This window comes from Acipenser ruthenus, chromosome 29 (genome assembly GCF_902713425.1).
Source record: "Acipenser ruthenus chromosome 29, fAciRut3.2 maternal haplotype, whole genome shotgun sequence".
Lineage (NCBI taxonomy): Eukaryota > Metazoa > Chordata > Actinopteri > Acipenseriformes > Acipenseridae > Acipenser > Acipenser ruthenus.
In genome coordinates this window covers 21,967,273-21,993,006 of record NC_081217.1, presented here as the reverse complement: position 1 = coordinate 21,993,006, position 25,734 = coordinate 21,967,273, and the positions used below count along the sequence as shown (strand labels likewise).

Below are 25,734 nucleotides of genomic sequence, written 5' to 3'. Positions count from 1 at the left end.
TTCTTGAGTAAAAGCGACTCTGTTGCCCTATTAAATTATTTATAAATAAATAAATAAATAAATAAGTAAATAAAACAGCCCCTGGGTTTATCAGAAGGACTGTGGCCTCTGTCGCTGTGCCAGTCTTCTTGGAGATTGGGGGTCCTTGCTATATGAGACCGCAGGGTGTAGTTAGGCATTGCAATTATGTTAATCCTGCTGGGGCCATAGCCACAATCCACACACAAAATGCATCACCTACCGTAACAGTTAAAGCTCCAAAAAAACTATTACACCAAATACTGTGTATCTACAATTGCATTATCTATTAAAAGACCGCTTTGCACGACATTGTGAAGAGGAAATAATTCCGTTGGTGGCTGAGCCAGGTTTTTTTTTTTTTTTTTGTACCAGGGAAGTGGCTGTTCCAATTATAGATAATTTCAAATAAAAACACAAGTTGTTGGTGCGACGGTTTGAAAACAACAGTGCTCTCCCTAATTAAGGTGACTTTTCGAGTGCATTGAGTCTTTTTTTTAAATGACAGTCTTCGGTTTTCCTGGGTTGCTGCGGGACTAGTTTTCGAAGCGGACGTGTATGCGACCTCATCACAGCTGGGTTTTGGTGTGAGTGTGAGTGTGTGTGTGTGAGAGAGAGGGGAGAGTGTGAGTGAGAGAGTGAGTGTTGATGCTGGTTGTTTGAGTAAAGGGAAGCCGAGCGAGATCTGGATTTTACTGACCCGGTCTTTTCTTCGCATTGGTCACCGACCAGCACGATGACCCAGCCCCGGCCCGACGAGTTTGTCCCGCCGCCGGAGTGCCCGGTCTTCGAGCCGAGCTGGGAGGAATTTGCCGACCCGTTTGCTTTCATCAACAAGATCCGTCCCATCGCCGAGAAAACGGGCATCTGCAAGGTCCGCCCGCCGCCGGTGAGTGCGGGGAGAGGGGGGAAGAAAAAAGTGCAGCCCGGGTATTGGGGACCCCTAGGAGAACAGTTCCTGACCATTTACTTTTGGAAACCTCCGAGAGTTTGAACCCTTATTTATTTATTTATTTTTAAAGAAAACTTTTCAATATGGCGGCTCGGGGCTTTAAAGGGAAGACGCTCCTTTGTGTGCGGCTGAGTCGAGGTTGTCAGTAACGCTACCTGGGGTACACTTTGCCAACATGTTCCCAGGAGTGGAAATATATTATTGTTGTTATTGTAGACAAAAAACAACTACAACGTGTACTTGTATCTGGTGGGGGTTAAAAAAAAAAAAAAAAAAAAAAAATTTAACTTTTTTGTCCCTCAGTAAGTTAATTTACGACTTAATAATGAAGAATGTGTGGGCAGGACCGCAAACCTGGTGCTTCATGTTTCCGCTCAAGTATAACAACACTACTAGTAGGTAATAATAATAAAAATATATATATTTTAGTGTTAAAGTCACATTTTTTTTAAATACTCAACATTCTGACGTTGGCAGTTGATGTCGTTATAACTTTTTATTGAATAACATTCGATGCTCTCGTGCGTTCGACTCGAGGATTGATTCTAAATCGGCTGCAAAAATAATGCTTGAGTTATTTTAAAATGTGGTTTGCTGCATTTGAGTTTGTATCCTTCTTGAAAAGTATGCTTTTAAAGGAAGAAGCGATGTGCAAATTAAACCAGCTCTCGTTCGCTTACTTAACCGATGTTATAAAAAACTGGAAACTAAAATAAGAGGTTCAGAAAGGTAGTGCTTGTTTTTTTGTGTTTTTTTTTCCAAATATTGTATTCTAGTTAAAAGTAGGCTGTGTTGTTGCGGATGGCGTTCATGTTTAGACCAGATCATTCGAGTCTACATCATGGATTTTGTTTGGGAAATAAATGTCTATTGAAAGTGAAACGTGTCGTTTAGCTGTAATGTATTTAGGGATAACATTTGGGGCAGAGTTGTTTAGCAATTCGCTGAAGCGAGTGTTTTTATAAGTAACACAGCAAGGCCAAATACTCAGAGTAAGTTTGTTGCTTCACCTCATTTCCTGCACGGACGGTCTTGAGGGAAGTAAGACTGACGTTTGAAGTCCAGAAACAAAACAAAAAACCGTGTCAAATGTGTCCAAGTAAATATTATATATATGTTTGTTTATTTATTTTAATAAAATACGATTGATTGTCTTTTTAAACGACGCAACGGCAGACTTGTCTACGCTTTAGTTGATTTAGGCAGAGGAGAATTTGGGGGGTTGTGGGTATTTAATATACGTTTAAAAAAATACAAAAAACCCAAAACATAATATATTTAACTGAAAAAAATCTTTATACTTTAAAGAATTGTTTTTGTGTTACACCTGAAAATATTTTAATTTGAGAGTAGGGTCTCCCTCACCCAAATAGTCAGCAGTTTTGACCGTGCTAATAATTTTATAAAGTATTTGAATGATGCATTTACAATAAACCATCTTTTGTGTTTATATAACTTGCATATTAATCGCTCCCTTTCTAGCATTTTTAATATTCGAGATACAATAGACTGTTACATAAATATATATCTTTAATAAATTGCACACGATTAAGGATTCTTGTTGATTTAAGAACGTATATGCAGTCGTGGCAAACATTAAATCGTCTTTTTTCATCATTTAAACACTACATATTATATTTTTTAGCTTTCACAGTTTTTCAAACCCTTTTCCATATGGTAGGGGAAAATACTCAGCCTTTTACGTTTTTTGGATTAATTGCAGCCCCTAATGTTTAGTTTGTTTTGATATCATTTGTATTTATTTTCTCATAAGATAAGAACTTGGGTTATTTCCCCAAAGTTCCCATTGAGAAATGCACCTAGGCCTATGCTATTGGGTGTTGTCCTCCATGTTGGCTTTGTGGTAAACAGGATCTGTGGAGTGCTCCATCTGGCCATTTTGTGAGGCTATATGGGGATTATTGTGGATCAATTAAGAGCTGGATTAGTTTACAATTACATTTATATAAATATTTCTCATGAAAGTAAAATACACAGATTACCACAGTCCTAAAATCTGGAAAGTAAAATGTTGATTTTGAATGTAGTCTTTCTATAAATGTGTGTGTCTTCTGTGCTTCCAAACATGGCCACTGTGAAATAATAAAGAAGGGGTATCCTGAGAACAGTAAATGTTGCCAGTCTGCACCAGCACTTCACCAAACTTTCATTCAAACAGAGGCTTTGCCGTGCCATTTGTGACCTTGTAATTACTGTTGTTTAGTTCTCCCTTTTCTACTCCTTTGTTCAGAAGGAAACTGAATGTTACACACTTATCATCTGGGTGTTTTTCTAGCTGTGATAGGCTTGGCTTTGAAATGCATGCGTTTGCATCTATATTCTTTCACTTGTATTCTGAAATGTATTTTTTCTCTAAGTAAGAGTGTGTATTAATGGATTCTATGTATAACAAAGGTATAGATATTTCTTCTAAACAATAATATAAATTTAGTTTTTTTTTTATATTCTACTATAGAAGTATATATAGAATTCAAATACAAGTGTTACTAATATGTAGGACAAGGTAAATTCCCTATCAGTATCTCCTGAGTTTACTGCTAGATGTCATTCCAGCTCATTTCACATGCGATGTGTTTTAAATAACCTGTCTGTGCATTATATTTCATCATGGGAGTGGTGTCTCTATTCACCCCTTGATGGTCGAACAATGCGCCTCCTTATTGTTTGCCCTAAACCTGTAATAGATCTGCTGTTGAGCATTATCTTCCCGTGACCTTCACAGCCTTTGACAGATGAATGGTTAAGATACTAATGAGCCCAATTGTGGTGCTGGTGCTGCTGCATCCACTTCTTTAATGATTACTGTTGTGAAACGCACCATGCTGGCTAGGGTTGTTTTCAGACCTTGCACAAGATGGGAGGTTTGGATGTGCTTTGATGACATTTGGAGCAAATTTAGACGGAACACGTCGTTTCTGTAGGTTTTGTGTGATTGTTTGAATGTAATTGTCTGGGAAACGTGCACCATGTTATATTGTTTGAAGTGTCTGATTTATAGGGCCTTTATAAAATGTAGCATGTGATGTATACTTCCAGGGTACAGCAGGCATACAAGGAGATGAGTCTTCTGAGTCCATCAAATCTGAGATGAGCTCCAGGGATTTGTCCTAGCGAGAGACACCAAGCATGCCAGATGCACACTGCGGCTCTAGCTACTATTTGACCCGTACAGGTTCTGGATTTTAATGAAAGAAAAGCTCTTCTACTTTGAGTCTGATCTCAACTGAATCAGTCAACAGGCAGTGGTGTGTACGCACCCAGTGTGACATTCATTTATCAAAACTGGACTGTTTCAATGAACAGGATTTTGAATTAAGAGTAATGCATTACAGCTGCCATGTAATATGTTACATGCATGTGTATGTGCTGCAAATGCACAGCAGCAGTAAGTTACGTTGCTTACCTTGCAGTGCCAGTCAGATTGAACCCGCTGGGTTCGTTCTTGGATGGAATATGCAGATGGTTTCTGGTTATGTTGATCTCTGGTTCCTGTGAAAACACACAGTTGGCTTCACATTGTTTGTGCCTGTCAGATTTGCGAGAGCTTGCGCATGTTTGTAGCAGCACAGTGGAAATGTACCTGCCTCCGACTGTGCTTGATGGAACTGCTGTGTGGAATTTCCGTATTACAGCATTTATTAATGTCGTGGGTAGAGAGGGATTGTACCTACAGCACACTTCATTGGCATCGGCTTACTAGGAGTGCTAAGCCGTTGCTTTTTTGAATTTCAGTATGTAAGAGATGATAGATAAACTGGTTCCCAGTCCCTTTAATATAAAGACTGAAAGGCCCCAACGTTTTGACAAAGGCCCCAGCAGCCGCTGTGCAACAAATGCCACTTCCTGATCTGATTCTTCAACTGATACCCTTGACCGCATTTCCAGTACAGAGACACGTACCAAATGGAAAGTGACAGGCTTGCAGCCTGAAAATCGCTCCTCTTTAATCACTGACACTGAAGGTTTGAATGAGTTTTGGTTTTGACCTGGTCATACTGCTAATAATTAGGCTTAAACAACAAGACAGTTGGCTTTTGAATGTCTTTCTAATTGAAAGTGAAAAAGCAGTTTGAGGAAGGCTGATACCTGGAGGTGTTGCATCATTTACTGCTGTTTTGTCCTTTGGGCTGGCTGTATGCACAGTGGGTGCAATCTTAATGAAGCAATGCTCAGGTTGAATCCCTCAGGTAAGCTTATCTGATCAACAAGCATCTGTTTTAGTGTGTTTCTTATAAAGATGTCCTGCCATTATACAAGACTTACCCGGACAGTACCTCTGGCAGTTCCTGATCGTGGTGCTGATTTAGAGTGTGAATCTCATCAAGCTTTTTTTTGTAGCTTAGGAAGCAAAGTAGAAATGAAAGGATAATTGTCTTGTTTTTCTGGTGGCAAAGTTTCACAGGAAATGCCTACAAACCTGATAGAAACATGAGCTGATTAGGTAACAGCTTTGTGTGTGCTTCCTTTTGTGTTTGTTTTTGCTTTTTTAAGGTGATGCATTTTAACATTCTGCTGTATACTGTAGCTTGATCACGCTTCAACACATGGAAGAAATATTTTACTAATTCCAATTTATATTCTACTAATGCTGACAAAGCCACCCTTTTCTCCCCCACCACCTTGTCTCTAGAGCAAGTTCAAGGCTGTACTCCTAGCAGCCCAGTTGCCACAGCCTGAAGTTCAAAGGGCTTTTACCAGTGAAATCAGGACTGATCCCCAGCTTTGATCCTGGGGGGCGGGGAGTGGTGGGGCGGGGCATGTGATCTATTGGACAGGTCTTGTGCTCCATTGTCTCTTTCTCTCCTCCCCTACTGCTGAGAGATGGGCTGGGGTTTTAAAAGAAATACAAGTTGGAAATTCAGCTTGTAGAAACGTTTTTGAACAAAGCAAGAATACTATACATTAAAGCAGATCTGTTAAATATTTGAATCCCAGTTTCATCATATGATAGTGTAGCTCCCTGTTATCCAAAACAGCTTGAATTTTAATGTGCAATAAATGAAACGTAAGTGAACGTTCTGTGGTTTGTCCTTCATGTTTTGAGTCCTGAAAGTGCCCACACTTTTTTGTTTTTTTTTTACTCTAGGTTCCCCTTCTCTCTTGTCATTCTATGCTTTTAATGCAGGGAGTGTGATCGCTGACAAGGTTGATTTTTATATACTGGGCTCTGTTACTCCATCTGGCTCCTGCTCAGGAAGCAAGGCGTTGAGTCAAAAGGCCGGCTATAACATTGCCCTCAGTTGATGGCTGTGTTGTTACCCCCCTTGAGTGGTACCATGGCTGTTGTAGTGTGACAGCCGTGCTAATAGGCTTAGCTGGGAGCCCTGGACTCGGATTCACAATGGCAGAAGATCACATTGTTGTGTGTTTTGTTCCAGGGCTCCGGCTGAGCATCCTGCCAGGTTGCTTCCATTGTATTTCTGGAGGAGTAGCATGCTGCAGTGTGGTTTATATAGGAGGTTTCATTCAGCTCTGTTATGCAAACTCTTGCCTTTTGAAAACACAGAGCGAAAATGAACCCATGAATATGCAAAGTTAGTGGGGGATAGAATGACGCATTTCTTTGACCGCTTCAGCTTTCTACCTTGTTTGGTTGCAGGTGGAAAGTCTTTAGAGCCTCGATGCGTATCGCAGCCTGTTTGATGTTGTGAAATGCCTTGGTTTGCCTGTTTGTAGCAGGTGCTGTGCTGGATTATCTGGTCAGGACACTACATAGCCCACCCTGCAGAGAAGTGAACGGTGTGAGGTATTGCTGGCAGTTAGTACACTTGGGATGGTTTAATACAGGATTTGCTATAAATAACAATTGGAAGGTATCGCAGAGTTGTGCTACTAATAGAAGGAAACTCAATTTTTCTAATTGTTGCTGCAGCTATGATTAAGGGTGCACTGGCAGCAGCATAAGCGGTATACACCCCACAACATATTTCTACGTTAAGTAATTTGTTGCATCAGTAACACAAGCCACAGACACCACAACCCCCCTCCCCAAACTACTCTGTCTTGACATGTAAAGACTGTAATTGATGAGGTTTGTCTAAAACTTATCTTCATTTTTTTGGCTCTGGTGAAATATATAAGGTGTCGACTATGCCTCAGTGAAACCCTTGATATTTCCTAGTATCTATCATGAATGGTTGCTCAATTTGATCTTCCAGTTCGTACCTGTGAAGGCATTTGATACTACCCAATATACAAAGCAATGAGGATGGATGATTTCTTTATTATATGAAGTATGTGCATAGGCAAAGCAGGTAAGCTAACCGGAGTGGTTTGGTGTGTGTCACAGCTGCTGTTGCTAGGTGTACCCAGGTGGTAGAGCAGAGCATAATATAAAACTGCTGTGCTGGGATCCCACTAGACACACTACAGCAGCAACTAATTAACCTCAGAAGGAGCATGCAGCCATCATAAAACACAACGGACTGCTTTGCTTTGTGTGACTCTGTCCATCGGTAGACAAGAACTCTTTTTTAATGACTACCAAGTGTGAGTAGTTTTGTTTCTTTTTCTATGTGAAGAGAAGGTATGTGTTCACTGGAATGCTGTGTAATTAAACCAGTCGGTCTGGCTGTTTGCTCTTCCCCTACCCCCTCCACACCCTTCCAGTCTGATCTTCACCACGGCAGGCATATCGGCGAAATCTAACTAGCAAAGGATCTTGCAGTATTTAGATTATGTAGAACCTGTTCTGGAATTCACTCTCTTAATAATTTAAATAATAATTTGGTGTCCATTCAGTTAAAACGAACTCGCTCCTAGATGAGGTGAATTTTTATTAAATTAACCTTTATTGATTGGCTAATGTTACTCTGACCTCTACCAATTCATTCCGTGCATGCTGTATGGATGCCCCAAGAAAGCTGGATATTCAGTTATTGCAAATCTCATTCATTCTCTTCCCCTCTTGTGTTTTGTTAGGACTGGCAGCCTCCGTTTGCTTGTGACGTTGACAAACTGCACTTCACCCCGCGGATTCAGAGGCTCAATGAATTGGAGGTAACTATTAGCTCTATATTTAGTACTAGGTGGCTTGGTTTTACAAAATAGATCTTACAGTAGGTGCCACAGAACTAAAAACCGAGAAGCCGCATACTCCAGCCAGTGTAAGAACACCCCTGTAAACAACTGATTCTAACAGCACCGATGGATGGCATTTGGTCAAAATGGTTTCTTCTACTTTTACATCAGAAATCTTTAAGCTTCACATTAATAGCGGTTGGGTCTAACATTTCTCAAGTAATGAATAACAGGAATTGAAAAATGAAGACACATTCTTTTTGGTTCCTAGCAACATTAAGTCAAACAATTGACAGTTCTATTTCAGCATCGTTTTTCAGAAATAGTTGAAAAAAAAAGTGTCTTATACTGAAAATAAATACAAATGGACATAGATTTAGAGTGGAGTCATCTTTCCTACATGCCACTGGAGCGCTCCGCAGTTTGTGTTCTTTCATTGCACTGGATATATAGTACCTGTGCAGTGTTGGAAGAGTTATTTCTAAGGACTTGAGCACCTCAATTAAAACATTGTTCACTAAAGTATGTCCATTTTTTTTTATTTCAATCCTCATCCAGGCTCAGACCAGAGTAAAACTCAATTTCCTGGATCAGATAGCCAAATTCTGGGAGCTGCAGGGATGCACGTTAAAAATCCCACATGTGGAAAGAAAGATTTTGGATTTGTACCAACTGAATAAGGTAAGTGCTTCAAATGAATTAGTGAAGTTTCAGTTCTATTGAACTCTGTACTTCGATAAAAGCAGCACTTTTACATTGGCAAGTTGTTAAATCATTATAGGAGCACACTAATATTTATCCCTCACTGTAACCCATTTTAAGCGGTGTTTACATACCCTGGGTTGCATGGTTATTAAGATAAAGTGTGGGAAGTCTGCAATGTTCCACCTCTTTGTTTTGCAGTTGGTTGCAGATGAAGGAGGGTTTGACATTGTCTGTAAAGAGAGGAGATGGACCAGAATAGCACTGAAGATGGGATTTGCCCCTGGGAAGGCTGTGGGCTCTCACATTCGCTCCCACTACGAAAGAATTCTGTACCCGTACAACCTCTTCCAGTCCGGAGCCAGCCTGCTGGTGAGTAATGACAGCTCACTGGGGATCAGTTCCTTTCTCTGTCGTTAGGGTGTGTCCTGGTGGTGCAGCCAATTGCTATCTGCCAGCCAGGAGAGAGAGAGGAAAACAAATGTGCACAGACCTTTGGAGCATCTCTTGACTTTTGAAACTTACCTTTTAGAGGCTGCTGTAATCACAATAAAATGTATTAACTTTTGCTTAAAGCTTTTAATGTCAATTTGTATTTGTATTCTGCTGTTGTCCTTCCCATAGATGCACACGGTCTGCATGTGTAACTATTGAAATGCTATATTTGAATAGAGGGTGATATTCTACTGAAATATGTCACCAGGACATGTCCTGCCAATAGTTGCAGCAGAGTACATGTTAAGCAGCAACACATTAACAAGGGAATTGATGTGCTAAACAGATGATTTGAAAGCAGTACACATTAAAGGGGGAGTCTCACTGATAGCTGATATTTAACACAGGTAACTGTAGGAACCACCTTAAAAGTGGATATGTTGAATAGTTACTCCCCCTATAAAGCAGAGGTACCATCCAGGTAGGCCATTGATTGGTTTAAGGTGACCTCTGCCGATGGGGTCACGTCCGTTTTAACTTTCCAAGCTCTCCCTTGCATTAGGCGCCTGAGCCGCCTTCCAAACTGATGAGTTTAGTGGCTGTTCCAGCTCTGGATCAGGTACGTTTGCTTCCTAGATATTAACCCAAAGGGTCTCCTAGCTGAGCGATGGTGCAAGGCGGATTCAGGGCGATTTCACAGCACCTTGACGAACATGAAAAGACAGAAGGGATCTGCAGATATACTAGATGTTGTTGTTGTTGTTTTCTCTTTGTCCCCCCCCCCCCCTCTTCAGCAGTTAGATTATTTAAAGAAGACCTGCCTCTATTTCACTTTTCTTTTCCCTTTGCCTTATTTTAGTTTGACATTTGATAGTGCAGACCTTGGGGGGGCCATCTTGTTCTGTGACTCTGACCTCACACTCACTCACTCACTCACTCACTCACTCAGTCCCAGCCCTCGGCTAGCACTGTCCCCTTGACAGTTCCTGTGCTTGTCTGTGTTTGTTGTCGCTGTGAGCTCAGCCCTCTTGTGGTGTCTGTGGTTGAAGGGACCCAGCCCTGTGATCTGACAGCTGCCGTTTTCAGCACCCTTCTCTAATGCTCTCTCACACTGCAGTTGGCCTCTTGAAAAGGGGGCTGCATATTATCAAGCTTACTTAATAGAGTGCAGTTTTAAGACCTGGTGTGCCATATGCTTGGCTTTGACTGACAACTTAAATAACATGTTTTATTGCCAGAGTTGGTGGGTCACGTTTTTTGGGGGGTTTGACCTGGTCAGTGTTAAGTTAATAAACAGAGATTTGCATGACAGAAGTATGAAGTTTGTGTTTCAGCTGAAAATTATTTCCAGAGGATTTGGGATTTTCTAAACTTAAGTTGAACAATTTATTAAGCCACTGTATTGCAAAAAGCTCACTACATACATTTCGACTGAAAGAGCTGGTCATCAAGCCTTATTTTGGTTAGCCTAGTCTAAATTGTAATTCTAATTTCAAATTCAAAGCTGATGAGCTAACCATATATCATCAATTAGCTGCTGACCTGATATTAATTAGAAACATTCCACATTTCATTAAAATATTCTTTTAATCCTGGTATGTCTCAGATTCTTGTTTGTCTTTCCTAACAGCTGAGGAATCACCATGCCAACCCAACCGACTTTTGTATCCTAAATGCCAACAGACATTTCCAGTTTATAAAACTGGGATGCACTGTTAGACTTTGATTAGTTCAGTATGTATGGCTGGGCCACTGTATACAGCCTCGTCACTCCTTGCCTGTCTTCTGGAGCGTATACTTTCAAATTGTCTTAGAAATGTGAACGAGAGCTGCTCGCTTTGTTGAATGTACTTGCTCTTTTTTAACCAGTGTGTCCAGAAGCCAATCTTAACAAATGATGCGAAGGACCGAGAATACAAACCCCATGATCTAGCCCAGAGGCAGTCTGTACAGCCTACAGAGACCTGCACTCCAGCCCGCAGATTCAAGCGCATGAGAGCAGAGGTGAGTCCCATTAGTGTAGCCCAGTGCAGGAGACTGAGCTGGAGCAGACCTCCACTGCCATCCTTCTGATGCACATTTCGGATGATTTTGTGGGTCCTCAGCTGAAATGAAGATGTACAAACACGGATGTATGAGGTTGAATGAAACCTGTTTCAGTATGAGGTCTGTGAGCACTCCAGTGACATTGTACTGTGCAGGACACTATCTGGACATTAGCATTCGCTATGGGTCTTTGTGTGAATAAACATTTACCCAGATGGTTGAATTGCTTCCCTGTTGTGTAGGATTTTGTAACAGGTGTGGTAGATTGGTGGTCCATTTCTCATCTCTTGCTGTTTCCAGGGAGGGTGTATGAAGACTGAACCAGGAGAGCCCTGTGACAACAAGCCCAACCTGAGAAGAAGAATGGGCTCTGTAGTTGTAAAGAACGAAATGGGTAAGGTTGATGACTTGTGTAAGGAATTGGCTTGGGTCCCACATGTTTAAGAATACGTTTTATAGACTTATACACAAGGTAACTGTGTCCTTGTTCAAATTTATCACAAAAAATTGTTTTAGGATCAATTAAATCCATGGTTTCCCGTGCCTAAGCTCCCTAAAGGAATGCTGAAATGCAAATTAAACTGCATGCCTACTGCAAAAGTATTGCTTGTTGACTTTATAGACATCCACAATTTAGCACATCATCCAAAACAAGCCTTATAAATAAGGGGCTTCAAGCCTGAAGGAGAGTGCCAGTTATTTCGAACAGTTGGGCGTCCTGTAATGTTTTAACAGCATGTGTTGAATAAAACAAATGCCTCTACTGTTAAAATATATCATTAGGTTAAATTTCAAATCCTTCTACTTGCTGAACCATGGCTTTTTAATGTGTTTATTTTTTTTACAGAGAAGGATATTCCTATTACAGTGAAACAGGAACCCGTGGATATTAAGGAGCATATCACTGAAACTGAGAAAGCCAAGTCGAGGAGTAAAAAAACCATCCCGGCAGTGAGTATAGTAAGTGTGGACTCTTTGCTCCACTAGGATAATGTGGGACTCTATACCCTGTAAGGTAATAAAGCACATCTTTTCTTTAATGCATCTCTCAATCAGCCCTGGTTTTGAAAGGGTTTTTACTGTTTATTATTCCAAACCCAGTGGCCGATGCCCGTTTATTGGCTTCCTCGGGGGGTAATCTGAGAACGGGGGGCTGTGGTTTTTATGTCCCTTTCACACATCCTGCTGTTTTGGGGTCTCCGAGTTTCCTGCCTTCAAAACCTCAAGGCAGCAGTTTGTTCTTATTAGCTGACTCTGAACTAACTAGTTTGGGTCATTATTGCATTCAGTTTGCAAAATACCTATTCAAATACGTACAGCGTTTTAAAAAAAATAATTGATCTTGCCTTATAATTGGGTGCATTATTTCTTCAAGGTGTGCTCTGTCCATGTATAATTATGAAGGACTAGTAAACTTTGTATACTGAGTTTGTTACCAAAGTAGTTCAGGGCCAATCCCACTAAACAAACTGCAATGAAACATGTAAAGATAAGAAAGAATATTAATGTGAATCCAACTAAAATGTAAAGGGTGAAAGAGCACTGTCCATGCATTCTAGTTTGAGAGCCTCTGTATAAAGAGGTGTGTCTGGATGTGCATGTCATTAAGCACTCTGCACTGGATCTCTAGGTGGACCTGTATGTTTGCCTGGTCTGTGGCAGTGGCAGTGATGAAGATCGCCTCCTGTTGTGTGATGGCTGTGATGATAGCTACCACACCTTTTGTCTCATTCCACCTCTTCACGATGTCCCCAAGGGAGACTGGAGATGCCCCAAGTGCCTGGCTCAGGTAATAGGATCTGCTTTGTGTTTCTCATTGTCATAGTTCTGTCTGCTACTGTCTTCCTCTCATCTTCACCCCCCCCCCCCCCCCCCCCCCTCCCCCTTGAGCCTTTGCATTCTTTAGATCTACCAAATCAACTTTAGTCCTGAAAGGTTGTAATGAAGAGGAACACAAGAATGATCACCATATGTGTTCCACATGTTCTATACACATTTAAACAAAGTCTTTAGGAGACTGAAGTTAATAGGCATCATTTGAATTTGTATTTGAGCAGTCATTTTCAAAGCTGCTCTTGATTAAGATTGTTTTTGCTGCTGGTCTTACCAGTTAGTTTCACAAGGTGTATGATAGTAATGTAATATTAGGTACTCGATTTTATGTAGGATTTCTTAAACCCTGTTTGTTTTTGTTTAATAGGAGTGCAGCAAGCCTCAGGAAGCATTTGGCTTTGAACAAGCATGCAGAGACTACTCTCTGCGTGCCTTTGGAGAAATGGCCGACTCGTTCAAGTCTGACTACTTCAACATGCCAGTCCATGTGAGTTCAAACTGGCGTATTACAACTTTCAATACAACAGACTTTTACATCCTGTCTTTTAGTGACTAGCATCACATGGTGCTGTCCATAAGCAGCATTTTGTAAGTCAAAAATAAAAGCAATACAGTTGAAGCATTATACCTAATTATTCTCACACAGGGACCTTCCTAGCCTGCTCCGTTCAGAGGCATAGCCTCTATTAAAATACCCTCTCAACCAAATAAAGAACTGATTTGATGGCCCCAGTCTCGCTCTGTATTGTTGCTCAGACTTGCAGAGGAGCACATTATGGAATTCAGTCTGTCAGTTTTAAGATTGTGGGAGCACTAGCCAAACCGTGACATGACTGCTGTTGCCCTGGTACACTCCCTAATGTATGCCAGACTCAAGTCTTTAAGGCAGAGTTGAGATTGAGACTCGAGCTGCTGCATGTTTGAACCAGCTACAATTGGAAGTGAAAGTATTGGATTAGCACCTGAGTCTGGGAAAGGAGCAACCTCAGGGTTTAGTGTGACATGCCCATTGCATTTACAGGAAAGTAACTTGCAATGCATGTCTTTTGACTTGTGTTGTGTGTGCTCCAGATGGTTCCCACAGAGCTGGTGGAGAAGGAGTTCTGGCGTTTAGTTAGTACTGTTGAGGAAGATGTCACTGTGGAGTATGGAGCTGATATTGCATCCAAGGAGTTTGGCAGCGGATTCCCTGTTCGGAACGGACGATTTAAACTGGCTCCACAAGATGAGGTACTGCTTTATTCATCTCGCTGGCCTGTGTGCAGTGATATACTGATTATTCTTTAATTGGACTTCTGTTGCACTTTGTGTCTCTCTCCTTATAGTGTGACCTCAAATGACATGTTTGTAAATGCTTTGCATGCATGAAGAACTTTAGGGAAAGACTTTGGTGTCTCCACTACTGTAAATTGGACAACCTAACAGGGCACAACATATATATTAGTGTTTTTATATGTTATGTGAAAGGTAACGAATCCTGTATTTTTCTTCATCTGTATCTTTCAGCAAGGACAGTATTTCTACTGAGTGGGTGGGATGTGTCCTTCGCCATGATAAAGCCAGCTGATAATAAAGTCAGTGGCAGATTTTGGTCCTTTTAGGGCTGGTTTGCCATGTCTAATATATATATTTATATAAAGTTTCTTTAAAGAAACTACTGTGGCCTGAGGGTCAGGATGATTTTCTTCAATATATAGCTATTCATATATTAAAATTGGTATTGCTTTAAGAAATAAACAGGTTTGCAGGTCTTTCGTTCCTTTTAACATTTTTTCCTTGCAGAATTTAACGTTTTTTATTAGACCAGGACTGTAGTTGTCTGACTGCTGTATAGATTGAGATATGTCTATGGCTGTGCAGCTTGCTTGCGAGTATGAAATGCCTGAATACCTTCAACTTGTTTCTGCAGCGTTACCTAGACTGTGGCTGGAACTTGAACAACATGCCTGTGATGGACCCCTCCGTCCTTACTCACATTACTGCTGATATCTGCGGGATGAAGTTACCCTGGCTGTATGTGGGGATGTGCTTCTCTTCATTCTGCTGGCACATCGAGGACCATTGGAGCTATTCCATTAACTATCTGCACTGGTAAGGAACTGCAACACCTTTCATTGAGGGACTGTGTTTCCTTTGCTGTTGTTTTAATGTCCTGTTTTTAACAAGGAAGCGGACCGTAGTGATTTAAAGCCAGTCTGCCTCGGGATTAAATACCAGCTCAGCCACTGATTTACTTGTGATCTTGGGCAAGGCTTGCTTGCTTTAACCCCTCCCTAGCTATAACGGCGTGTTAAAGTACATGCCGAAGCGAAAAGTGGCCTTCGTCATCTTTTTAAAAGACCACGCTTGCCATGGAATGCAGCATCTGTTTGCTTGTCCCTGATCATTTGATCTCCTTTCACCTTGGTGATTTTAGATTAAAATCCACACTCTGAATGTGTGTCATTGTCTCGTGATAGTGTTTTGTAGTTTTTTAATGCTGCTTTCACGCACCTGCCTCGACGTCTGTTGCACTTATTATGTTTTCTCTTGGAAATTGCTTTTCCCACTGTGATCAGGAATGCCCATCCAAGTTTAAAAACTCACTCTTCAGGGTAACGGAATCAAGGTCTCCAACTTTAGCATTTAGTCCTGAGCAATCTTGTATGGTTTGACCAAATCTGAATCTTAACATACACACATGTTCCAGGTACTCGCATCTGAATGCTGAGCTATGTAGGAAACCTCTTACTATTGTACAAATCTATTTATTCTTTTTCTGGGATTGTTATGCAGGGGGGAGCCAAAAACGTGGTACGGAGCCCCAGGCTATGCTGCAGAGCAGCTGGAGAATGTGATGAAGAAACTGGCTCCGGAACTATTTGAATCCCAGCCCGACCTGTTACACCAGCTTGTGACAATCATGAACCCAAACACCCTGATGAGCCACGGTGTTCCAGTATGTACCTGCCTCTACCTCATCACGAAGAACAGACACAAACTGCTCTACTTTCACTTTGAGGATTTCAAATATCAAGGACATTCTAGGGATGGGAAGACACACGTCTAGATTAGTCCTTCAGATATGATGTGTGCTTTCACAGATTCTGAGCAGCACGAATCTTAGGAGTACCTTGCTAACAGACAAACCAAGATTAGTGTTTCTCTGAGTCAGTGAAGCTAGACATTTGTTTAAAGTTTACTGTTGAACTGTAACCTCATCACCAGAAGCAATTACTCCACTGTCGCACACAGTTTTCTTTTATGTCTGTTTCAGGGTAGCATGTGATGACATTCATTTAAGACTTACTGACACTGGTGCTACTTTTCAAGTAATTTTGTATGTTGGCTTTATTTGAATTCTGTGATTTTCTTGCAGATTTATCGCACTAATCAGTGTGCTGGAGAATTCGTGGTCACCTTTCCCAGAGCCTACCACAGTGGCTTTAATCAGGGCTTCAATTTCGCAGAGGCTGTGAATTTCTGCACCATGGACTGGGTAAGCAAGATGAAACCAAATGTGTTTCACATGAGGTATTTTGGCTAATTTTAATCAAACGACTATTGCTGAAGGATTTTATAAGTGGTGGTGTAACGCAAACACAAGCCAGCTGCTGACCTTCCTTGCAAAGTACAGCATTCCATTAGAAACCAGTGCAGTGTCTCCTCAATCACTAGTAGCTAGTAGCATCCACAACACACTGTCCGTTTGGCTGTAGATGTTAGCTTGCTTAAATGTTCTTGACATTCGGCTCATTTTATCATACTTTTGCAGCAGGTTTAATGTAATGAAATGCAGCAAATTGTTTCAGGAGAAGTTCTTTTTAAATGTTTTGTCAGTACAGTGTTCTGAAACATGGCTCTTAATAACCCTCTCCTCTGGTCTGTACACACCACTGTAGCTTTCGTTTCTCTTTCCAGGTCCCGCTGGGTCGTCAGTGCGTTGACCATTATCGTCTCCTGAATCGGTACTGTGTGTTCTCCCACGATGAGATGATCTGTAAAATTGCTGCCAAAGCGGATGGGCTGGACGTTGTTTTGGCTTCCGTTGTCCAGAAGGACATGGCTGTGATGATCAGGGAGGAGAAGACTCTGCGAGAGGCAGTGAGGAGGATGGTTAGTGTGTTTGAGGAGCATGCTGTGGGGTTTAGGATTTCTGAATCTGTGCACATACATGGGTTTTTCATGGTGGAATATTCTCTTCAAATTGAATTGAAGAATTCTTTATTTAGAACTAGCTGGGAAACAAACGTATTTTAAATAAACCCACAACAAATTAAACAAAGCGATTTTAAACCATCTTTTAAAGGATGGGTGCTGTGAATGCACTGCTCAGTCATTGATCAAAGTGTATAACCTTTTACAGTAATTGATTTCCCCTATTGTTTCAGGGTGTGATTGACTCTGAGAGAATGGAATATGATCTCCTACCTGATGAAGAGCGGCAGTGTGTCAAGTGCAGGACTACTTGCTACCTGTCTGCCCTGACTTGCCCGTGCAGCCCTGGAGTGCTGGTGTGTCTCTACCATATCCGGGATCTCTGCTTCTGTCCAGTACAGAACTACACACTCAAGTAAGAGACCAAGAGCACTGCTTTCATTTCAGAGTGAACCCACTGGCAACGGCTTTCCTTGCATTTTGAGATCCGTTTATATCCTCCTTTCTCTGGATTGATGTTCAGTTTTACAATGTCAGTGTGCTGTCCTCTCGCTTGCAGGTATAGATTTTCACTGGAAGACCTGTATCCAATGATGAATGCAATAAAGCTGCGTGCAGAATCCTATGATGACTGGGCCACTCATGTAAATGACATTCTTGAAGCTAAAATGGACAAAAAGAGGAGTAAGTTAATAAACCATTGCTTGTGATTTGAATCCAGACCAGCCCACCCTTATTGGTTGAAGTTGTTTTGAAACCGCTAAATAAAAACGGCTCACTTGGGTTATGTGTCGTTGTGATTGACAGGTCTGTCTGAGTTTCAAGCATTGATAGAAGAATCTGAAAGGAAAACATTTCCAGACAATGATCTTCTTCGCCATTTACGTTTGGTGACCCAGGATGCAGAGAAGTGTGCTTCAGTGGCACAGCAACTGCTGAATGGGAAGAGACAAACCAGGTAAGCTGTGTCTTTGTGATTGTGACAGCCATATGAATGAGAAGCCTCTCTCTCTCTCTCTCTCTCTCTCTCTCTCTCTCTCTCTCTCTCTCTCTCTCTCTCTCTCTCTCTCTCTCTCTCTCTCTCTCTCTCTCTCTCTCTCTCTCCAATTTCTAGATGTATCTAAAAACCATCATCCATTGTGATGGAGCTCAGAGTATCTACCTCCATGGTCTAGTACTTATGGCAGGGCTGGCCAAAGTTGGCCCTTCTTTGTTCCAGCCCTGTTCTAATTGTGTCCTCCATCCAGACCTTGTCGTTGATTTATATCATTTTACCTGATAAGCCTAGTCGAATATATGAGTTTTCATATGATTTCTGGTTCGTAAGTGTCATGGCTTAATCTGTGTCCGGGCATTTTAGGTATCGCTCTGGTGGAGGCAAGTTCCAGAATCAGCTGAAGGTGGATGAACTTCGTTCTTTTGTCAGACAGCTGTACAGTTTGCCATGCAGCATCAGCCAGGCCCCCTTACTAAAGGTGAGTCATTAAAAATAGAAACTACAGCTTTTTGATCTCCACAAGGTGTTTTCTTTTGCAGCAGAATGATGTTCGATTTGACAATGTTTATAAACACTAAACTTAAGCAAAATCTACCCCCAAGCTAATTGTCGTTCACACGTATCAGGGAAAGCATGGCACAGCTAGGGCTCGACGTTCATCCTGTATGGGTTCTGTTTCTTTAAAAATGTGCTTGTCTTCAGAGCCTTCTGAACCGCGCAGAGGATTTCCAGCAGCACAGCCAGAAGGTCTTGTCTGAGGAGCAGCCCCGGGCTGCTGACATTCAGAAGCTGCTGGATGTCAGCTTTGACTTCGACATGGAGCTGCCTGAGCTCCCAGTCCTGCGGGGGAGGCTGGAGCAGGCTCACTGGCTGGAGGAGGTACAGCGTGCCTCCTCGGAGCCCAGCGCCCTGTCCTTGGATGACATGAGGAGGCTGATTGACCTGGGAGTGGGACTGAGCCCTCACCCGTCAGTGGAGAAGGCAATGGCCCGCCTTCAGGAGCTGCTGACTGTCTCTGAACACTGGGAGGACAAAGCTAAGAGCCTGATTAAAGCAAGGTAAGAAATAAGGGTTGAATATATTAAATCCACCAGATTTAACCAAAATATTTAGCAGTCCAGTTACCTACCCAAAAACAGTTTGGTCTTTTAAATGAACCGGATCTAAGTACTGCGAGATGTATCTAGAACAAAAACATTCAACGTTGAGCGTTGGGTCTATATGGTGTTAAGCAGATAAGCCATTAAATCTTTGTAAGAAAATCTGTGCTATTTTTAGCGACTGTTATTTTAACGCCCTTTTTTAAATGGGCACAGCCATTGTTGCTAGAGTGACTTGGGCAACCTGTTTCAAAAGCTGTAGCTGTGATAACAATGTGCAGCATTTGGGGAGAAAAGACTGACGTATATTTATTAAAAGCTGCTTTAAAAAGTGACACCGTGGTTGTACGGAGAGAAATGTGCAAGGGTAGCGTTTGGAATTCAGAGGGACTTCCTGAGAGATTAACTGGATAAAACGATTGTGAGATTTGTGTTGGCTTCTTGTCAAAACATTTCACATGCAGCAGTCTGGAGCTCCTAATGGCACAGCTGTACTGTAGTTGTGGAATGGTAGTGTGTTTTAAATATGGTTCATGAGCCTGAGAGATTGATGTCCTCTCTGCCCTTAACAATTTAGCAGTATATTAAAAGAGGGACTCTGTCATTGCAGTGGTGTTTGTGTATTTTACTAAGACAGCACTGCATTCTTCATATTGGCCTTTGGACTTCATTGTGTTTTATCAGTAATATTAGCAATACAAACTTCAACCAGCCTCTCCATGTGCAGTGCTCCATGTACATTCCCACAGTCTCTCCACACTCCAGTATGTCGACACACCTCTGGTTTGTGATTGGGTGTAGCGGGTGCTCCTGTGCTCTTTTTCACCCATGCTGTCTTCTTTTTCTAAGGCCCCATCATACGCTTGAGACTCTGGCAGCAGCTGTTCAGGAAGTGAACGCTATCCCTGCTCATCTCCCGAACTGTGTGCTTCTCAAAGATTCTGTCCAGAGGGCTGAAGAGTGGCTGCTGGAGGTAGAAGCACTTCAGGTGGGCAATTCAAAACGTGCATCCAATATCTCACCGCAATGGCATTTTGCTCGAATCCATTCTGAAATGACCAGGCTTGTGTAAACTGCGTTATAAACAGATTTGTGCTGTTTCTCTCACTAGCACGGTGGGCGTGTGCCTGTCCTGGATACTCTATCGGAGCTGGTGTTGAGGGGCCGAGCTATTCCTGTGCAGCTGGACCCCCTGTCAAGACTGGAGTTGCTGGTCACTGAGGTCCAGGCGTGGAAAGAGTGTGCAGCTAAAACCTTTCTGATGAAGAACTCTCCCTACTCTCTTCTGGAGGTAAGCAGTCTGATCTGAAAGGAGACAGCAGGCACAGACAAGCAAGGAAAATGCATCCCAGTCTCACTGCTGGTTTTAAAGATGGTACATTCAAAAGAACAGCGGTTAAACACATTTTTTTCGTGGGCGTTCTACTTTGCTTTAGAACACAGCATGTGTGTTGAGCTTTTATATCCCTGTACAATTAAATATATATACTGCAAGTGAAGTGGTGGTCTCTGAAATATCTCCAAAAAAAATGCAGCAGCATCTGCTACTCCACACAACACTGCACCACAACTTCATATTTATCAGTTCTGAAGACTTGCAAATGGCAGCATGTTACAATAACATTGTATAAAATACAATTTACCATTTTCAAAGATGTGCTGTTTCACTGTTGGTGTATGTTGCACCTTTTTAAGTTAATGTGTTTTTTTTTTTTTGTTTTTTTTTTAGGTGTTGTGTCCCAGGTGTGACGTTGGAATGGGGGGTTTCAAAAGAAAACCCAAAAAGGCAAAGGAGCCAGTGCAATGCACAAAGAAGAAAACGACAAAACTGGACAGTGTGTGTGATGTGGAGAGAGCCCTGTGTGAGAGCAAGGACTCTGCATCTGCAGTGAGTACACAAACCTGTGCAGACAGCCACTGGAGCAGGGAATACTCTGGAGCAAAAATCATTCAGGAAATCTAGCACTGGCCCTGGAATTTAAGAACCCTGAACACACAAGCCAACAAGACTTCATGGGATGCATTTTAGAAAGAGTGAGACATGTTGGTTTAGGCTGCTTCCACTGTAGCTCATTATATAACTTTCTGGAATCTGGGAAATCTGCTGCTAATTAATCAGATTTACACCACAGTGTCTTGGTAATGTTTGGTGTGGAAGGTTGAGAATGCTATTGCAAGTGGGAGTATGATACTTGACAGTGTTCTCTGATGTGTTTGTGATGGATCTTTCTTGTTTCTCACCCTAACAGATGGCCACTCTTGCTGAGGTTCGGTTAAAGGAAATGGAAGCGCTCGGTTCCCTCAGAGCTGCGAATGAAGCGAAGTTGCTCCCCACTGCAGACTCTGCGGAACTGAAAGTGTGTGTGTGCCAGAAGCCCCCAGCCGGCGCCATGCTACAGTGTGAACTTTGCAGGGACGCGTTCCACAGCGCGTGTGTCCCCAGCAGCCAGAAAGGGGCCCAGGTGTGGCTCTGCCCTACGTGTCAGCGCTCAGACAAGCCCCCTTTAGAGAAGATCCTGCCCCTGCTGGCTGCTCTACAGCGCATTCGTGTGCGGCTGCCGGAGGGGGACGCTCTGCGCTTCGTGATTGAACGGACTGTGAACTGGCAGAACAGAGCCCAGCAGATCTGCACCTCGTTACAGGAGAGAGTCGGGGCTCATGCAGCACACCACCGATGGCAAGGGACAGCGCCTCTCACTGCTGAAAACACAAAGGTAGGGCCCCCGATTCTGTGGATACACGTCCTGAAGTAACTGCATTACTCTGATCACCAGGGCTCACTTACTTGGTGTATGTAATGCTGTAACAGTGTGCTTTGTGATATTACTATTTATGTTGTATTTAACTCATTTTTTTGGCTCGGTTGTCTTTTATTTATTTTATTTTTTTTCCCTTTTTCTTTATGGATAATCTGTTTGCTATTGTCGCCTCCAGTGCCCCAGTGATGCACCATTGAGCTCTGTGCAGGAGTGGAACAAGACTGCCTTTTATACTGAACAGAGATGCATTCCTCTCCAGGGTTAGTGTCTGCTTTCATAGTGACCACATGTTTTAACTGTGTGGGGGCGTGTAACACTTCAGGTCTAGGTTGGCTTCGTGACTTTGTGTGATTTATATAAAAAAAAATATATATTTTTTATTCCTTTTATTTGGTTTCATCTTTTTAAAATAGAAACCTGTGCAAAGAGCACTATGGGTTGCATATCATTTGGAATGCAATGGTAGAAGGCAGTTTGGTTTCTTCTGTCCCGGTCTCTCATATCTCTTCCCCTTCTCTTCAGGTCTCAGTGCTGATCAGGAGGAGCTGATGGTGGAAGCGCTGCTCCTGCAGGTCTCCTTGCCAGAAATCCAGCAGCTCTACCAGATTCTGCACGCAGGACTGCATTCTCAGCAGAACACAGACCATACCTCACCAGCGGGGCCCGACTGTGAAACGGCAGGAGTCAGGCAGCAGAACTGTCAGGGAAAGAGCCCGTCACGCCGCGAGGTACTGAATATCCTGCCCTGTAGTGAAACAAGCTAATCCTGAACTACCTGTCTGTCACTGTGTGTTCAGTCATATTGAATACACCTGATTGGGCATATAGTGGAGGCAACCAAATCTAAATGAGACTTGCATTTGCACCTACATCCAATGGTGAGGAAACATTTTGTAGGCATAGGATAACACGACATCACTTGGGTTAGTATCTATAGCTCTCCAAGCTTTAATGAAGCTTGACATCTGTTACAATGTAGGAGATTCATTTTCTATACCTAGCTGACTGAGGTATCTTCCATGGGCTTTTTTTCCCATGCTGTGGCTGTCATGGCAACCTCCTACTCCCTGATTCCTGTAGGTTTCTGACATGCTGTGTTTTATTCAGGATGGATGCTGCAGTCCTAAAAAGGAAACTGCAAGTACAGTGGAGAGGAAACAGAAGAGGCGCCGGGAGAGGGAGAGGGAGGGCCGGACCGGGGAGAAGAGGGTGAAGAAGCCTGCCACGTCCCTGAAGAAACTCAAGCTGAACAAGGAGAAATCAAAGGAGGTTCACAGCGGCAGCAAGCCTGGGAGAGAGCTGCAGAGGCAGGGAGACTCCCCGTCCCTGCTGTCAGATCTCTCCTACTCGGACGACTCTGAGGAGGATATCGCTGTCTGTCCTGCTGTGAAGTGCCAGCAGCCAGAGGGAGACGAGGTCAGTGTTTAGCTTTGCATTATCTCTCTCTCGAACATCTACTGTACAACTAAATTCACAACTACATCAAATGGGTCCAGTTGTGTTGACTAGATTAACATTGGATATGGACTCCAGTCAGTGCAAGAATAGTTATGCTATTCTAGGCTGCTCAATATGAGATTGGATTGAACTTGGCAGTAAAGCATCTGATTTTCAATGTGTGAAGATCTAGGAGTTCCATTATTCGGTTACTTAAGTATTGACATTTAAATGCTCTAATGGCATTAAACTTATGCCATCCTAATACAGTGCAGCCTTGCTTTACGATTTGGCAAGTCACAAATGCACAGGTAAGCCACGTTTGCAGTACATTTTATATGAACAATGCTGTGAATTATACAAGGGAAATGCTTCCAAACTGACTGTTCATTGTTTTTTTTTCTCAAGGTGGATTGGGTCCAGTGCGACGGTAGTTGTAACCAGTGGTTCCATCAGATCTGTGTGGGCGTCTCGGCTGAACTGGCTGAGAAGGAGGACTATATTTGTGTCCACTGTAGTGTGAAGGATGAGCAGAACAAAGTACACAACGGGATGAAGCGAGGACTTTAAAACAGTGAAGATGACCAGTTCCTTGAGCCACAGGACTGGGTGTGCAACTGAACCCCCTCCCCAATAAACGGTGCTACTTCACGCGATCCTTCTCCAGAACTTTTACACTCTTTTTGGTCACTTTTGTATTTTTTATTTCTCTTTTCCTCCTATGAACTGTTTGTCGTTGTCTAACATTGCAGGATGCTGAGTGTGCTGCAGGGGTTTCCTTCCCATTGGCGAATGAGTTTATAAATGAAGCACCTTTTTTGAAGAACAACATTAATTTTCATACCTCACTCTGGGATTTTCCTGCATGTTGGGTGCAGGGAATCTTTCACCAAAAAAAAATGAAATACAAGAGAAACTTATTTTTGGAAGCCCGCTGCCTAGTACAAGCATCTGGATCTACATTTTTTTTGTTTTTAGTTTTTTTTTGTAGTTTTAGATTTATTTATCTGAGCAATAAGTGGTCTATGTCTGAGTTGAGTGGCTTGAAATCTCTTCTGAACAGTGTGTTGGTGCTTTAGCATTGGTTGATGTACAGAACCCTTTCTGTTAGACGGTAGGGTCACACTGATGGACTAGCGGTGTAGCAAACACAAAGAACGTTGTAAAGTAACTGCCACAGCTGTATTTTGGCTTTCTTTTGGGGTAGTTTGTTTCAAGTGTTGCAGTTTATATTGTGAAATAAAACCCTTTTGTTCTGTTACTGTTTTTTTTTTGGGGTGTGTTTGAACTGTGTATTGTATGTATGAATCTTTTTTCATTTTGTATGCTGTTACACATATATATAAATTCCTGATTTGGTACTCTTATGATGCATCTTTAACTACACCACATTCAGGTGACACTTCAGATGCTGTGATACAGAGTTCAGCCTGGTTTCAAATGAGTAACTAAAGGGCACCCAGTCTGGGTCTTTTCAAGGGAAGCTGATTATCAGCCTTTGAAAAGCACTGGCTCCTAGTGTGACACACGTAGACTTGCACAATCTCCATTACACCAGTATGGCATTGGACTCTAATTAGATCCTTGTAGACTGATGCAGGACTCCGCTTTACATTACAAAGCGTCTGTGGATTGAGAAATGGATGATTATTTTACAGCTGGAGGTCCATTGAACTTTGGAAAGTAGTGCAGCTTGCATGATTTTCTCTCAAGGATCAATATGAATCACAAATGAATCGGTTTCTTTTCAAAAATGTAATGAATATTGCCTGTTATAAAAGCAAGGTATTGCAGTGATTTGAAAGCATGATCTGCAGAGGCAGTTGAGACCTCCTAGCAGCTACCCGTCTATATATCGGTGTTATCTGTGCAGGAGAAGGAGATGAGCTCAGCACATTCAGCTGTACAACAGCATGGGTTGATCTGCTGAAAACAAAACCTTTTTTACCCAAGGGATTTAGTGCGGTTAATGCAAACTGCGTGCCTGTTACTACAGGCACATGGCTGTGCTACTGCTGTGTCTCAGTAACTACCCCATGACTGTGGTTTTATTTGGGGGCCAGTCTCATCACAAACTCCAATTCCGGTACATGAGGACTTCCAAAGCTGATGTTCTATAATCAAGATTATAACTGAATGAAATACAGCACCCCTTCAAGACCGCTTGCTTACATCATCCCGGTTGGAGAAATTGATAATGGCATTGCTTTATATAGCTGAGAGGTTCTGTGTATTTAAAGAAAGAACCACACACTGCTTGCTGGTGGTACATTGGAT

At 42.3% G+C, this 25,734-nt stretch overlaps 1 protein-coding gene across 4 annotated transcripts; it reads left to right on the top strand.

Moving 5' to 3' along the window:
* Positions 1 to 383: 383 nt before the first annotated feature.
* On the top strand, positions 384 to 24,718 carry LOC131702019 (lysine-specific demethylase 5B-like). 4 transcript variants are annotated; one of them, XM_059003414.1, is made up of 28 exons: positions 385 to 907; positions 7,913 to 7,990; positions 8,570 to 8,692; positions 8,915 to 9,085; positions 9,711 to 9,767; positions 11,018 to 11,152; positions 11,495 to 11,588; positions 12,042 to 12,145; positions 12,825 to 12,983; positions 13,395 to 13,514; positions 14,099 to 14,257; positions 14,937 to 15,118; positions 15,803 to 15,965; positions 16,386 to 16,505; positions 16,928 to 17,122; positions 17,398 to 17,579; positions 17,724 to 17,848; positions 17,972 to 18,122; positions 18,525 to 18,639; positions 18,864 to 19,219; positions 20,111 to 20,249; positions 20,373 to 20,552; positions 20,991 to 21,149; positions 21,511 to 21,975; positions 22,196 to 22,280; positions 22,543 to 22,748; positions 23,128 to 23,436; positions 23,866 to 24,718. In XM_059003414.1, exons 1-28 carry the CDS (start codon positions 755 to 757, stop codon positions 24,025 to 24,027), a joined length of 4,647 nt encoding a protein of 1,548 aa, XP_058859397.1. In that variant the 5' UTR covers positions 385 to 754; the 3' UTR covers positions 24,028 to 24,718. The 4 variants fall into 4 exon arrangements, with proteins under 4 accessions (XP_058859399.1, XP_058859398.1, XP_058859397.1 ...); XM_059003413.1 differs by having other exon boundaries at positions 12,042 to 12,154; XM_059003416.1 differs by lacking the exon at positions 9,711 to 9,767 and having other exon boundaries at positions 384 to 907.
* Positions 24,719 to 25,734: the final 1,016 nt, after the last annotated feature.

Coding starts and splice junctions, on each gene's coding strand:
- LOC131702019 (XM_059003413.1), top strand. CDS start 755: ATGACCCAGCCCCGGCCCGACGAGTTTGTCCCGCCGCCGGAGTGCCCG. Junction 17,123..17,397: donor GAGAGGCAGTGAGGAGGATG/GTTAGTGTGTTT, acceptor CTATTGTTTCAG/GGTGTGATTGACTCTGAGAG. Junction 17,849..17,971: donor TAAAATGGACAAAAAGAGGA/GTAAGTTAATAA, acceptor TGTGATTGACAG/GTCTGTCTGAGTTTCAAGCA.